Source organism: Centruroides sculpturatus, unplaced genomic scaffold, assembly GCF_000671375.1.
Source record: "Centruroides sculpturatus isolate CEXI.00-Female unplaced genomic scaffold, Cexi_2.0 scaffold721, whole genome shotgun sequence".
NCBI classification, from domain to species: Eukaryota; Metazoa; Arthropoda; class Arachnida; order Scorpiones; family Buthidae; genus Centruroides; species Centruroides sculpturatus.
In genome coordinates this window covers 397,751-414,669 of record NW_019385006.1, presented here as the reverse complement: position 1 = coordinate 414,669, position 16,919 = coordinate 397,751, and the positions used below count along the sequence as shown (strand labels likewise).

The 16,919-nt window shown below is 32.0% G+C and overlaps 1 protein-coding gene across 1 annotated transcript in view; it reads left to right on the top strand.

The window, feature by feature from the left end:
- The first annotated feature begins 4,226 nt into the window (after positions 1–4,226).
- Positions 4,227–16,919, top strand: part of LOC111633300 (alpha-1,4-N-acetylglucosaminyltransferase-like) — a 26,308-nt gene continuing 13,615 nt past the window's right edge. Inside the window, exon 1 of the mRNA XM_023377838.1 lies at positions 4,227–4,510. Coding sequence (XP_023233606.1) covers positions 4,227–4,510 — 284 coding nt within the window. The remainder of the gene's footprint in view (positions 4,511–16,919) is intronic.

The following is a 16,919-nucleotide window of genomic DNA, read 5'->3' as shown; positions in this document are numbered from 1 at the left end:
AATGGAGTGTTACGATAATTTAAATTTCGATCTCATTATTAGCATTCATTAATACATTAAATCATATATACAGTATATTTTAACGATTATAACGTTATTACCAAATATAATAAGCATACTTCTGTTGTACCTTTTAAAAAATTACAACTTATTTACTAAAATTATATAAATATAAGCTTTAATTTCTTGGAGAAGTATCAATATATTCTATGTCTAACTTTTGAGTTTCATAATTTAACTGTCGAAATCTTTATTATTACTTGAAAATACCCTATTTTCTTCAGGTATTGTATATAATACTTTAATTAAACTTTTTATATAATGTATCAGTATTCATATTCACTTTATATGTGAATTTTCACGGAGACAAAATAAAACTTTAATTCATTATGGCTTGGAAACTTAAAAATGACGTTTTGAAGCACTCATTGTACTACGTCACAAGACCAGTTGTGACGTCTGTTAGGTGTCTAGGTGGCTGTGCCCCAACTTTTGCCTATGGTCACCATTCAGTATCCTTCCTTCAGCTCTCCGCCTTAGATATACACACAGAAAAAAGAATTATCTAAACCAATGGTTTCCAAAGTGGGAGCTACAGCCCCACTTTGGAAACCATTGGTTTAGATAATCCTTTTTTACAAATTATACATTTTCCAAAAATTTAATTTCCGTAATACAAAATGTTTTTGGAATAATTACATAATAATAACGAGCGAACTGGAAGTTCATATATAGTCAATCAGATTCTCTTGTCTTTAAGGTTTCTATATTTACTCTCGGATTTTATCTGTCTAATTCTATTCTTGCGATTAAGGAAAGACAGACGGACGGACGATAGTGAAAATTTATAAGTCTACAATTTTTTTTTCAAATTGCAGCTTAGTAATAATTTTAAAAAGCTTAATTTCTGTTAAAATACAATAAGTATAAAAAGGAGCGGTTACAAGCTCGGTATTTGCATATCTTTTAAAGAAGTTAGGATACAAAACTGATTATCAGAAACAATGTAGGTACTCTTATTAGAAAGACTTGTATGTAAAATAGTGCAAACACGCCAAATAATAGTCAGCAACTCTTCTTGAACTACAATGAAACAAAACGCCCGTAGCAGACCATTCTCGCAACTGTCATCACCCGTGCCGCTGTCAGTTTTATTTCAGGAGTTAGTATGTTTGTCTGTTAAAAACCTTACGGAGGGAATGGGATGATAGTAGAAAAATCAAAAATATCGTTATGTAATATATGAACAATCCCATCCATACATTAATTATTATAAACCCTTATAATTATTTATCTTTAACGAAAACAAGCACGATATATTAAATTATTTCATTTATCTAGTGGTTATGTAATTATTCTGTAGCTGTTAATAGAGAAAATGTTTTATTTTCATTTACAAAATTATTGCAAATTATTTTATCTTTGTTATGTTAATTCTTATACTATTTTTCTCCTCCAATACAGATTAAATAGAGGAAACGTGCTAAAATCCGTGCACAACACCGCCCAACACATCCTCCAGTATCCTCTAATCTTTGATTTAGTACTATATTAATTGAACTTCCGCCCAAAGGACAGGAAGGTTACAAGTCAAGAATAATATGGAGGTATTATAATCAGAACTTTTATAAACTCTTTCTCTCTCTCTCAACCTTTAGGGATTAGTTTAAGGTTTAGTCATTAAGGTTTAAGCATAGCTAGATTTATTCAGTTTGTTCATTTGTATTCTTTGTTTTTCATTAAAGTTTTTTGTTAATTTGCTGACTACACTGGATTCTACTTTCCTCGCGGACTCCTATCACTTACTCACGTGTCTCCCCATTAAAACGAGCCCTTCTAATCGAAATAGAAGTGAACGCGAGTTAGGGAGCGTATTCTAATTACCCTAGCTGGTGTCGGGAATCCTGATTAGACCGCATTATATGATCCTACGAATCCACCTTTTTAATAAACACTATTATCGCCATCCTTTGACTTTGAGGCTAATCTAACCCATTAGTTAGCCTATTAAGTGATACAAGAGTGCAATCCAAACCCTGCATCCCCGGCCGCCCTCACAGATGTAATATGATAATGCAACATGCCAAGGGAAAGATGTCTTCTAGATAACTATTATAGAAAATTGGATTGTATAATATACTTGTGGCCCAAAACTCCATGACAACTTGCAATGTGGCCCATAGAAACAAAAAGATTAGACACCCCTGCTATAGGGCAAAGTCTGTTACGAAATACAGACAGCTTTTCTCACTCTATAAACAGAAATAAACAGAAAGATAAACATCTTAACACAGTCTTGTGATAAATGTTTTGCTGTATAGAGGTTTGTAGTGTAATTTGTTTTGAAAATTCAAATTCTTCATAACTTTTCACTATTATTATTTTAATTACTAGTTCCAACTTTACTTTCGTAAATCATAATAATAAATAGTGAAAAATATTTTCGAATTTAACGAATACTTTAATGAATGAGCATTAAGAGAGACATTTAACAATCATCATAATTATCAGACAATCCGGATTGCTTATGCGGCTTGCAATGGATACTTTTAATCGCTTAATTAAAATCGCAAATAATTTATTATAATAAAGAAAAATGCCAGTTAATTTCTAAACAAATTGTAAATACAAATAACGAGAAAATATTCGTCAAATCTGACACCATTCGAGATAATCTTCCTAAATATCTTATCCAATTAACTTTTAATTCCAAAATTTAAAAGAATCCACGCCTCATTTACAGAAATAACCGTATCAACTATGAAAATTTTTAGTTTATCCAGTCCTGAGAAATAATGAAATCTGACCTCCCCACACAAGAAGAATTTTGTGAGAAGAATTCTTGCATTTTTGAGCTATTAGCATGCCAAATTTTTGAGGAAAAATAAAAACCAATGGGCCAAAATTTGAACAGTCGGCATACTTTCCTTATGTTTTATTTATAACATAATAGCCACATTTTCTGTATTCTAATATCCATTGTCAGCTCCAAATATGAATTTAAGGATATTTACAATCACACATAAACTTTGATATCTTTAGATGCGAGACTATAAGATGGGAAAGGATACAATTTTTTCAATACGAGGACATAACTCTGCCCTCTAACGTCAAAACCCGGTACTAAATAGTGAGGATTGCAAGTGACAACAAAGAAATTTCGTCTTGTTACTTTTCACTTGCTATCCTCGCTCCTTGTATTTAAAAATCCTTTAACTGAATAATTGGCATGAATAATAACATTTCAAAAAAAAAAAATTTTTATAGATAAGCTAATTTATGCGTATAGATCACTGTTTACCTCACTCTTCTATGCATTATCTATCTAACAGATTTTCATACTCGATTGTTCCAGTATTACGCGAATAAGTTCTTTATCAAGCAAGAATATAATAATCCTACGTGTTTGCTCAGAAATGCGCTTCATTACGGTGTGTATGACCGAAATGGACAATAGGTAAACAGAACAATTTTAAAATATAAAAATTTTAAAAAATAAAATATCATAGCAGATAATGCCACACGCAGTTTCAAATATTTGCCGGGAAAGTTAAATAACTCTTCGTTAAATTTTCTTATTATGAGCGCAGTTCGAACAAAGAAACATTCGGGTCGGATTTCTAGAAATGAAAAAGACCCCGTTGAGAGAAAATAGTACATCGGCCGAAATACTTGGAAAAGGTAGAAATCTACGAAGCCTTCGGGAGAGGAACGGCTTTTAACTTCTCAGGTGACAAGCCGTGGGGGGGGGCTTAAGCTGGCTTAATTCAATGCATCGTTCCTGACACCTGAAACTTTGCGCGTTCCGTCTGTAATTATAACACAAAACTCTGTTATTCCATTCATGTTCTGTCATCAGTCAAACCTGTAGAAATCAATTGCAAAGTGTTCAAACAAAATGACGAATGGAGAAAATGCAATTATAGTGTAATAGAAAAAAGTAAGTGGCCACGCTATGCAAATAGTGATGTTTATCAATTTACTCACATTCTTTTATCGCAATTAAAGTTATAGGTACAATATACATCGTTTGAATGTTTATTAAAAAGCATTGAAAGCGAAAACCAATGGTATATTTATGAATAACAATTGCTCGTAACAATGAACCTACGTAACAATTGCTCGTAACAATGAACCTATGAACAATCGGCGTTTGTTTTCGTTTGTTGTAATGCTGTGTTGTTTTCTTTCATATTAATACAATCGAACGAGAGGGTGAGACTAATATGGCTCCTCGACAAAATAATCGAAAGCATGCTAATTCCAAAAATCCTAAACGGAAAGTTCCGCAATTAGCTAAGAAATTGCGGAAAAAACGAAATGGTACCAAAAAAGAAGAGAAAGAAACCTACCTAAAGATGGCCGTCAAAGACAGAAAACGAGACTATGGACAGAAGAAAGCAAAGGCCCATCTAGATTCAGAAATGGTTTTGTCCAGCCGTGAAATAAGTGATTTCGATCGGTTTAAATTGTTATTCAAAGACAACGGCGTTGAAAACAAACAGTACAAGTATATAAATCTAAATAAGATACTTGAGTATAAATATCTGTTAACTCTGTTGTTTCTGAGAGTCGTATTCGACACTGAAGACGATTAATTCATTCGGAACCCAAGAATAATTGTAAAATTTTTCAAAATTATCAGATAAAATTTTTTTCGAATTATTAAAGTAAAGCAATTGTAGTTATTTTCTCTTCGTTGTTCTGTCACCTGCTTTAAGTGTCGTTCCTCGCTCGATCTTTCCGTAATGGGCGCAATTACAGGCATTAATTAACCTTAATATACGTTTTAAAAAAGTATTTTACATATTTAAATTTTGTACAAATACAGATTCTATTATTACTAAACGTTTGCAGAGGTAAATCACGTACTAAGAAACATGATGTCATTGCTATATCACATAATGTCTCCGATATTCAGCAGATAAAACGAAGGCTTACACAAATTATTGTGAAACGTCACAAATGCCATGTGACTATATGATCTTTGCCCAATTCGGCTGGCCTCTTCAGGATATTAGTAGAATGCTCTTGTTACATCTTCCTGTTCGAATGATCAGAATAGAGCAATTGTTTGTCTCGTTGTTTGCCTTGTTGGCTCTGGTCATCTGCCTACTGTGATTAGTTAATAACTCTTCCGGAGTAATGACATCATTAATCTACTCCTGCTCGATAGAGCATCCAGCCGAATTTTTCGTGTCCGGTGATGACGACATCCGGTTTATCGGGTTACCCATGATCATTTTGGTTCCTTGTACTATTATATATGTTCGCTCTTTCTCGCTCTCTCTCTCTCTGTACTGATACTGCGGAATAAACACGTGTAATACATGAGGTTTTTGGAAAGTTACATAGTTTTTAAATTTACAATGAGGACGATAACAGAGAGCAAGGGAATAATTTGGTTTTCGGGAAAAATGAAAAGGAGATAATGGCTATATACAAATTTCTATATACAAAACGCTCGTGGTTTGAGAACCAAGAAGGACAGTTTTGCTAGTAATATTTTGCAGGATCAATATGACATTGTACGTTTAACAGAAACTTGACTACACGGCTTGATTTCCTCTAATAAATATATATTTTTTCCTTCATATAAACTTTATAGAAAGAATAGAGTGGATACGTGTGATCTATTAGAAGGTGGTGTTTTAATTGCAGTGTCAAGTCACTTACTCGTTACTGAACTTGAGGTACAATATAAAGATCAGAATTATTCTACCCAGTAAAACGATATTAATTGGTAACCATTATTTTCATTCTGATACTTGCTAATCAATATTCTGAGGATTTGAATACATTCATGAAAGCTATAGATAAAATATTTATTCCTGTTGGTGATTTTAATCTCAATAATAATGATTTTATACACCAATTGAGGATCTCGTTGCGGGATCTTATGGTAATGGTCCAAATTGCAAAGATTTTTTTAATTTTAAGCGATTAAATTAGTATAATTTATGTAAAAATTTTTGTGAAATCTGTCTGCATTTAATTTGTTCGAATGAAACTATTCTTGTCGAGCAGTGTTATAATCTCTTAGTACCGATTAAAACGTTTTGCATGTATTTATACAATGTTATGTTCTGTCATGTTATGTTCTGTCATATCATGTTTAACTTTTTATATTGTATCTCTTTGCATCTTAAACAGACATGTAATTAGTGATTCCTGTAGATCAGTTTGGTAAATAAATAACTTTTTTAAATCCTTGTTGGCTCTGGTCATCCAGCTACACGGACAAAATGAGTATTTAAAATTACTGTTATCATTCAATTTAACTTTTATATTATATGCTACAGACTTTATATAAAGTAATCACAATGAATTATTTAATTTGTTATGTTTAAAACAGGCTATATATATTCCTACAAGTTTATACATTTCACTTTAATAGTGTATATTGTACTGAAATAAGTAACTATAATTAAGTCAAATTATTGAATTAAAAAATAAAAATATTCTATAATTACAATATATAAGAAAAAATTTTATAAAATAAATTGGTGACAATGATTAATTAATGTACGAAGACAGCGAAGACACAATTATACATTCGCTGAACTTATTAATTTATATTGATCGTTACTTAAGAGTTATGAAAAAGCAACATTTAAAACTGCGTGTGTGGCGCTATCTGTCGTAAATATTTTATTATTAAACATTTTTATTCATTATAACCGACCCTACCTGAGATAACACACATCATATATAATTTAATTGTCGAAATCTTTATTATTACTTGAAAATACCGTATTTTCTTCAGGCATTGTATGTAATACTTTAATTAAACTCTTTATAATGCCACGGCTCGCTTTTCTCACCGTGTCGTTCATTGGGTAGAGGTTAGCGGCTTCACCTACCGAGCGAAGGTCTCCGGTTGGAACCCCATTGATACAGGTGTTTTTTTCATCGGTACGTTCTCCCGGTCTGAGAACATATGTAAATACTAACAAATTATCATGTTTCTACTATGTCTCTGTAGTATATAACAGCGAGCTCTCAGGCTGAGAGCGGTTCTTGTTCTCGTACTGCAAGCTGCAGGAGTTGTACTGTACAGTACATTGTATGAGTGAATAAATACCTTTGTGTTCCTAACGACTCGTTGCCGTTTGTTCCCGCGACAATATAATATTAGTACTATTCTTCATATTCACTTTATATATTAATATTCACGGAGACAAAATAAAACTTTAATTCATTCTCGCTTGGAAACTTAAAAATGACGGTTTGAAGCACTCATTGTACTACGTCACTAGACCGGTTGTGACGTCTTGTAGGTGTCTAGGTAGTTGTGCCCCAACTTTTGCCTACCATTCAGTATCCTTTTTTCAGCCTTTCCCCTTAAGCTGTTATACACGTTGCGGAAATCCTCAAAGGATGTACTTAACAGACGAAAAAAAAAATCGGATATAACTGGCTGGATCGAACATAGTAATTTACAAAACTTATTAAAATATTTCCCAACGTATAAAGAATTATTTTTATTTAAAGGTGAATAGATAGAAAAAAAATCACGGTTAATCCTCAAAGGATTTCCGTAACGTGTATAACAGCCTTTAGATACACTAACCACCACAAGCGGCAGTAGAGCCCACTTTGGAAACCATTGGTTTAGATAATTCTTTTTAACAAATACATTTTCTAAAAATTTAAGTTCCTAATACAAGATGTTTTGGGAATAATTACATAATAATAACGAGAGAACTGGAAGTTCTTTCGTTATTATTATATATAATATATATATAGTCAATCGGGGCCTCTTGCCCCTAAGGTTTCCATATTTAGTGTCGGATTTCATCTCTCTAATTCTATTCTTGAAATTAAGGAAAAGCAGACAGACGGACGACAGTGGAAATTAATGTCTACAATTTTTTCAAATTGCAGCCCAATAATAATTTTAAAAAGCTTAATTTCTGTTAAAATACAATAAGGATAAAAAGGAGCGGTTACAAGCTCGGTATTTGCATATCTTTTAAAGAAATTAGGATACAAAACTGTTTCTATCTACATTGTTTCTGATGACTATCAGAAACAATGTAGATAGAACCTGTATGTGACCTGTATGTGAAATAGAAAGACCTGTATGTGAAATAGGGCAAACACGCCAAATAATAGTCAGCAAGTTTTAACACCAAATAGTCAGTAACTCTTCTTTAACTACAATGAAACAAAACGCCCATACCAGACCATCCTCCAGTAGCGTGCCATCATTGGAAGCAGTGGAAGCGCCGCTTCTCTAGTACTTTCTAAAAAATAAATACAGTATATATTCCGCGATTATTTTCATATTTTAACGTATTTTGGATTAATTAAAATTAATATTTTATTATAACCGCATTATGTATCTCATTACAAATTTCTATACTACACGTGAAAAAAAACGATAAGATTGCTATTCTATATTCGAATTTCAGTGGTGGAATGGAAGGACTGTATTGTCGAATAAGGGACAGCTTCCAAGCATCCAGATTATACGCATTCGCACACGCGCTTTACAGAGCCCCAACCTCACCCGGTTTAGCTGGTGGAAGCTACACACGTATAACGCTTTCAATGATTCTATCCAGGACCGGTTCTAGGCTGTTAGCCGCCTGCCCGCTAGATATTTGGCCGCCCTCGCCCCATTATGTGAATCATGAGTAGATTTATAACTTAACCGAACCAATAGGAATTTACTGGTATATTTTTATGATAATTCTGTATAGTTGACAGGAGTTTACAAAAATCCATTAAAATATTTGATATTTTTATTCTGCTCTCCCATCTTATATTACTTACGGATTTCAATGATAAACCAATGATATTACGATTTCGTATGTCCCATATATAAGGGAATGTATAAAAAAATATGTACAATTCTTGTACAATGTTAAAAAATTGACTGTTACTTTGTTAGCATCATTTACAACTAAATTTAATGAATGAGAGAGATGCTCGAGGTACAGAAAACGCTCTAGAATTTAGAATTTAGATAGTGTTAACGCTCTCCAGTTTAGATGCAATATTTAGTCCTTTTATTTGTAATTTCATTTATTTTTTGTTATTAAATTTTGTTATTCCTTTGTTAATCAAATGTGGTTGGTTCCGTTTATGAGACATCCTATTGATTTACCCATTCACTCCCCACCAATTAGTTTATTATCCTCCTTATTATTAATATTTTAAGGAGTGATAGCTCGCAATAATTTGACTATCTGGTGTCAGGGCCTGGCATAGGAGAAAGGTGATTTCGAGATTGTCTCTCTTCGCATTTTTCACTCATACAAAGCCATCCTTCGACAGAAGAGGGCTAGTCTCACGGACTTGCTGCCGATTAAGTGGTAAAGAGTACACTCCCAATTCTCTATCCCCGGCTAGCCCCTCACAAATTTGTAAACTTTTATTCCCATGTATTTAAATTTAAATGGGGCCTCCCTGAACACTGGAAGTTCGGTCCTGGGTTCGTGCCTCGCCAGGACGCGCTGGCCATGTGAGTTTTTCGGGTTTTTTCCTCGTCCTAACGCCTGAATAGGGCCAGTTACCCTTAAAATGACTTCCCATAAGATATCCCCGAAAGGCAGATCGCCCAAGTGTTATGTTGCCATAATTTAATAAAACAAACATTTAATTTAAATGGTAATTGTGCATTTTCTCTACACCATTGAGGTTTCGGGCATTTATTCATCACATCGGCATAATTCAGTATCTTATAAGAAATGTATTTACTTCTATGTCACAAAAATTAAATGAGTCATGCAATTAACAACTGATTTGAAATTAAGTGTGAATGGAACATACTGTATTTGAAATAAATAGAATATTTCGAAAAATAAAATAAAAGTTGAATCATATCTAAAAATTTTGTAGTCAATATTAAGATTTACTTGTGATTCACGTAATCCCAGTCAGAATAGTCTTCTTTTATTAATAGATTAGTTAATTCTGTTGTTATTCTCATTCGTCTTCACATTCTCTAATTCTTTCTTGTGATGTAGCTCCGATGTAAAATAATTCAGCAACGAGTTGCTTAACTTTCTCGGCAACAACATTTAAAACTGTGTAACGCCAACCGTTATGATATTTTATTAAAAACTTTTCATATTAATTCAATATAATAAAATAGAAAAACGTGTAATTTTAAGGCTATGGATGAACTATATAAAAAATCGTAAAGGATAATAACGTGTAAAATCTTCATTAAATCCAACCTACTAGAGATACGACAGCTTCCTTATATCCCCCATTTTCTCGACCTTCAACCAGCAAAATTTAATGAAATTAATGCACCTAATACACGAAGTGCTAGGACCATATTACCGATCACTTTTCAACGTGTTTTATATCACAATGGTTACGATGTGTTCTGATAAAGCGAATTTAATACAGCTGTATAAGAAAACCGATAACGTACAGTACATTGGCCCGTTTCATTCAACTGTATTTACTAGGCACCATCCAAATGATTCAAAGATTAAATAAATATGTATTATCATACAGTTTTTAAGAAATCTATATTATATTTTTAATTGTAAATACAACATTATTTAAATACAGTTAATACATACAAATTGATACAAATATATAAATTCTAATTTATTAGACATTACAAAATGTTGTCAAAACACAAATTATTTTACTATATAGCTACAGTAAAACCTCGGTTTAACGAATTAATTCGTGAGAGGGGTGTCTGTTAAAGCAGATTTGTTTATTTGAGTTACTGTAACGCAACACTTGAGCGATCTGCCTAGGTGGAATGCTTTCCGGGAAGTCTTTGTAAAGGTAACTGGCCCCTATTTAGAGGTTATAGATGTTTACAAACTCCACGTGGAGAGGCCTGGCGAGGCGCGAACCCATGACCGAATTCCCTGAACACTGGGACAGAAAGCCCGCTATATAATAAAGTAGATTTACCAAATGCGCATGTTTAAAAAAGTCTATTCTTTCTATAGACGGACTGTAGTAAAGAAGTATACCATCTTAATTTAATTACATATTAAAAAATCATTTTAAAATAAACAGGATATTAATTTACACGTGTCACGTACAGTACAAACCGGAAGTTATGTCCGTTAAATTAGAAGTCCATTAAATCGAGGTTTTATTATATTATTTAATGGAATTTAATTTAAAAAATAACATAGACATTAAATTATCTAATTACAGTTATATTTTGAATGTTTCCATTAGATATATTCAGCCTGGTACATCGCGGTTTTTAATATAGTTGGATAAGCAGACCAGTGTATAGACAAGACAAGCAACAAATTAACAGTCCGTTTACATGAAACTGGCTATGATATTGCTTATCCATCTGTATTAATCTAATCCTCTTTAATAAAACAATATTAATTGTTTTTCTTCTTTCTCGAATAACCTTTTATATATGAATCATAGAACAATTTACAGAACAAAATCAAATAAGACGAAACAAGTAAGAAAACATTATCCAACGCTTCTTTCGATACATCACATTCGTAATTATTAATTATTAACCAATACACCCAACAAGCTATTAAAACTGCATACGTCATTTGAAATATTTGAATTGTTGTTATAAACATGGCGAGTTTTTTAGGCATTTTTACATTCATAGCTTTTAAAGTAAAATAACTATACATAAGAGAATGAACGATAAGGTTAACATAACAAATTAAATACCCAAAAGTTATTTCTCTATATGCTCCGTACCAAATTATAATTAGAGTAGCCATATGATGGTACCAATGAAGAAACAATAAGTTCCGTTTGCGCAAAACAATGAGTATAGTATCTCCAAATTCCACGACCTTCGATAAGAGATATAAAGCAGTCCAAAACATAAATCCTTTGTGTTGAATATAAACTGCGTTATCACAGATTAAGTGATAAAAAGGGACGTATTTTATGCCGTACGTTATTGCAGGAATTGCTCTTACAGTGCATAAAATACTGAAGAATGCCAAACTAAAATTCCAGTAAATTGTAACACGTCTCAGATCGTATGCCGGTCGATTTTTCATATAATATTGCAAGCAATGAATAACAATTACATATATAATAGACATGTAAACGGAATAATGCCAATATTTGGCTGTAAAACTTCTTATATCTTCAATATCGAGAATTGCTTCAAAGTCATAGTATTTCGGATGTGGTTCAGTGAAAACATAGGTCTTCATCTTTCAAAAAAAAAAAAAAAAACACATACATTAAATTAAAACCTAAAAACATTTCTAACTTTGTCATTTCTGATTTAATAATGAAAAATTATTATTGATGTGACTTTTAAACGATTAAAAAAAGAAAAGTAATATTATATTATTTACTTACATTATTTTTGTAGTTTTTCTGCAGCAATGCAAATTAATCTACAAAATCCTGCAGACGACTAAGCTAATTCTGATTTTAAACACCAAGTATATAAAGAAGTACATGCGAAATAGCTATATTTATTTCGTTTGTAAATAAACAAACAAATCAGAATGTCGTAAAAATAATTGTGTTTTTTTTCCTAATTTCTCAATTATTTAAGTCTATTTTTCCTGCTTATTAGTATATATATATATTACTAATAAATATGAAGTAACCTGTATAATTACAACTTAATCCAACTTAATCAATCCTTATTGATGAAATCACAAGGAAGTGTATTTAAAACATTTAATTTATCATAAATTCTTTACTCTTAAGTAACGATCATTATAAATTAATAGGTACCAGCGAATGTATAATTGTGTTTTCGCTGTCTTCGTACATTAATTAATCATTGTCACTAATTTATTTTATAAAAAATTTTCCTTATATATTGTAATTTATTATAGAATATTTTTTATTTTTTAACCCAATAATTTGAATTAATTATAGTTATTTATTTCAGTACAATATACAGTATTAAAGTGAAATGTATAAACTTGTGGGAATCTATATAGCCTGTTTTAAACATAACAAATTAAATAATTTATTGTGATTACTTTATATAAAGTCTGTAGCATATAATATAAAAGTTAAATTGAATGATAACAGTAATTTTAAATACTCATTTTGTCGGTGTATCTGGATGACCTGAACCAACAAGGATTAATAAAAGTTATTTATTTATTTATTTACCAAATTGATCTACAGGAATCACTAATTAACATGCAAAGAAATATAATATAAAAAGTTAAATACAGTGGTACCTCAGGATACGAAATTAATTCGTTCCGAAACTGAGATCGTATCATGAATATGTCGTAAGGTAAATCATTTTTCCCCATACGATTACATGTAAAACCAAATAATTCGTTCCAACACGAAAAAAAAAACACTCAAATTAAAGCTAAGTAGTACATTAAAAAAATAATAAATATAGTAAGGAAAACACTGAAAAATGCGTTTCGTATTTGTAAATGTATAAATAACCATAATAGAATAATAACTGATTTAAAAATTGTAGTTTTATTTGCACTTTAACTTTGAGGATAGACGACGATGGAGGTGTAAACTGGTGGCGGAAGAGAGGGAGAAGGGAAATGATACTAAAACTTAACTTACATAACATAATGTAACAGTAACTTAAAAATAACTTAGAAAAGATAAAAAAAAAATTAGTGTTGTTATATATATATATATATTTAATTTTTATTCACTGTTGTTTTGCTTTGTTTCCTTCACTTCCACCAGCACTTTCACTGGATAGAGGTTGCTTGGTAAAATATCTAACCAAAGAGGCTTTGCCTACTTTTTAAAATGTTTCTAAAATGACTTAGGCAAATGTCATTACTCTGAGCAGTAATACGGCCAGTGTTAACCTTTTTGGGATGTTTCTTTTCAATAAAATCAGTCACTTTCTGATAATACCTCAATATTTTCTTTATCGAGCGAGATCCATCCACGACGAAGCAAACAAGTGAATAAAAAATAATTCTGCGAACTAATGTAACGTCGTATGGTGAATTTTTGTTCGTATCGTAAAGCAAAAATATGTTCGAATTTCATGTCGTATCCTGAAAATTTCGTATGCTGGGGCGTTCGTATCCTGAGGCATCACTGTATAATAAGACATAACATAACATTGTATAAATACTGTACATGCAAAACATTTGAATCGGTACTAAGAGATTATAACACTGCTCGACAAGAATAGTTTCATTCGAACAAATTAAATGCAGACAGATTTCACAAAAATTTTTACATAAATTATACTGATTTAATTCCTTAAAATTAAAAAAATCTCTGAAATTTGAACCATTAACATAACATCCCGCTATGAGATCCTCAATTGATGTAGTAAAATCACTATTATTGAGATTAAAATCACCAACTAGAATAAATATTTTATGTATAGCTTTCATGAATGTATTCAAATCTTCAAAATATTGATTAGAAAGTATCAGTAGGAAATTAATGGTTACCAATTAATATCGTTTTACTGGGTAGAATAATTCTGATCTTTATATTGTACCTCAAGTTCAGTAACGAGTAAGTGACTTGACACTGCAATTAAAACGCCACCTTCTAATAGATCACACGTATCCACTCTATTCTTTCTATAAAGTTTATATGAAGGAAAAAATATATATTTATTAGAGGAAATCAAACGGTGTAGTGACGTATCACGTCTTTCTTAATTATGGATAATTAACAGAGACCGAGATTAAAACAGTTCTTATTATTTCGCCTGTTTAAGAATGCATTTCGGATTAGTCCCTATTCGCGCTCACGGCTTCAGTATTTCCAACATAACGAACAAATGGTTAGTTCGTCTTAATATACTTTTGTTATCCACAATGATGGATATAGTGCACAATTTGTACACATCTTAATGGTGTAGTTTTTACATCTCAGTCTCTTGCACTTACTGGCATGTTTTCTTTGTTTATTTTTGATGGTAAAATACCATTTCCCACAATTATTAACTCCTTATTACCTCTCGGGAGGATTTTAACTTCGATATTCTGGTTCATAACACGACAAAGATCAAAATGTAGTTTTTATCGTAAATATTTTCACAAGTGGAAACCAAAGCTTTCACAAACAAACGATAACTACGAGCAATCGTTTATTGTGACACGGTAACAATGCCGGGCTTGCAATTCTTAATCATATTTTCAAATCATTTAATTTAAAATACCTCAAGTTAGTAGTGCCTTGCCAATGTACATCACATTTTTCCGTTAACAATACAGTCGTGCCGGTCATCTGTTAACTGACGTTTTGAATTGGAAAAAACGTAACTTTCGGTTTGAATCGGAAGATAATTTATAATTAATTGGGGCCTCCCGTCCCTAAAGTTTCCACATCTGGTCTCGGATTTCATATAACTCCGTTGTCAAGGTTAAGACATACGGACGGACGACAGTGGGAATTTATGAGTCTATAATGACAAAATTTGGAAATAAATGTAGCATTCCTCCGAAAGTAAAATTGTCGTGTCGTAAGTAAAAAAAATTCTCATCTGCTAGGAAATAAAATATCATGGATACGAGAGAGAGAAGAGCGAAAGTTTCGAAGTTGAATGAACATTTGCAGAAGAAATCCAACGGTGTCAAATTGATTAAGCGATCAAATTAGCGGATTAGACACTTTTCACCCGGACTCAACACCTTTTCCCGGGCGTGACCTCTTTTACCCGGTCGTGACCCACGGACTTCTCTCCCGAACGTGATACTCGGTCGACGACAACGGATTTGACTCCCGATTTTGACCACCCGGACGTGACACGTTTACTCACCGAACGCGACATTCGGCTGACCTTTCTTCCAAACATCTGTTCTGAGGATTGAGTTCCGGTTATGGTAGGTTAGGTTCTTCGCTCTTCTCGTAACACCGTTCGGGAAGAAAGACTGTCTGATAAAGGTAATAATCTTGACCTTAGGTAATAAATGAATAAACTTCTCGTTTTCTGTGCCTTTGCGTTTTGTAGGAACATTTGGGAGGGAGAAGAATCTCCCTCCCCTACTTTATCACGAAGAGGACCAAGTGGCCATTTATCGTACAAGTGAATATTTTCCGATGGTAAGAACTCTTTCGTTTCATTTTTTAACATATTCTCGTATCGTAATTTACTGTTTTCTGTTTATAGACATGCCGAGGATGTTCTTCGATCTCACATAGAGTTTCTCATTTCCCGATCTTTTGCTTGTCCAGGGATTCCGGGATAAAAGTGAACTGTTTCCCGGGATCCCGGGAAATCCCGGGATAGAATCAATTGTTTTTAAGGTTACAAAATATCTTGAAATTAAATGATATAATTATTTTTCATTTTTTAAAAGTAATTTTATAGTTCTATATCATCCAAAATCATATTAATAATGCTGTGTAAGATATGTAATAAAAATTACCTTTGAATTACGTAGAAATTTTCACAAATAGAAAAAATTTAAAGTTTGCTGGAAACTGCATACAACAACAACAACAAAAATGCTTTGAATTGAGTTAAAAATTAAAAATTGAACTTACAAGTTAGATCAAACTTATAACTTAGAAGGTAATTTTCCTTTTTTAAATAAAATATAATACAAAATATTGTAAACTTTTATAAGATTTTAAAAAGCAAAGATGATCAATACTCCGATCACTCACTCTAATTCTTATTTTAGTCATGAAAAGTCTCGCTACCGAGAATGCTCTTTCCGATTCAATTGATGCGTTTGGAATCGTGTTTAATGCATTTAAGAGAAGACAGATATAATGTGTTTTTTCACTCGTAACCTGGAAGATTTCGAGTTTGTTTTCGAGATTGTAGTACTTCTTTTGCTCTCTAGTGTTTTTGATTTGTCCACTTCGGCTGTTTTAATAGCGGCATCGAGCTTATAGCTCGATAATTCGGCAATTCGTTTGACTTTAATAATCAGGTTTATGAAGAAAAACTTCATACTTACAGACTTTATACTCGTTTGTATCTTTGCCCAATTTGCACAATCTGGCGTTACGCATTTATTGAAGCTACTGGGCATGGTTAAAAATTAAGACAG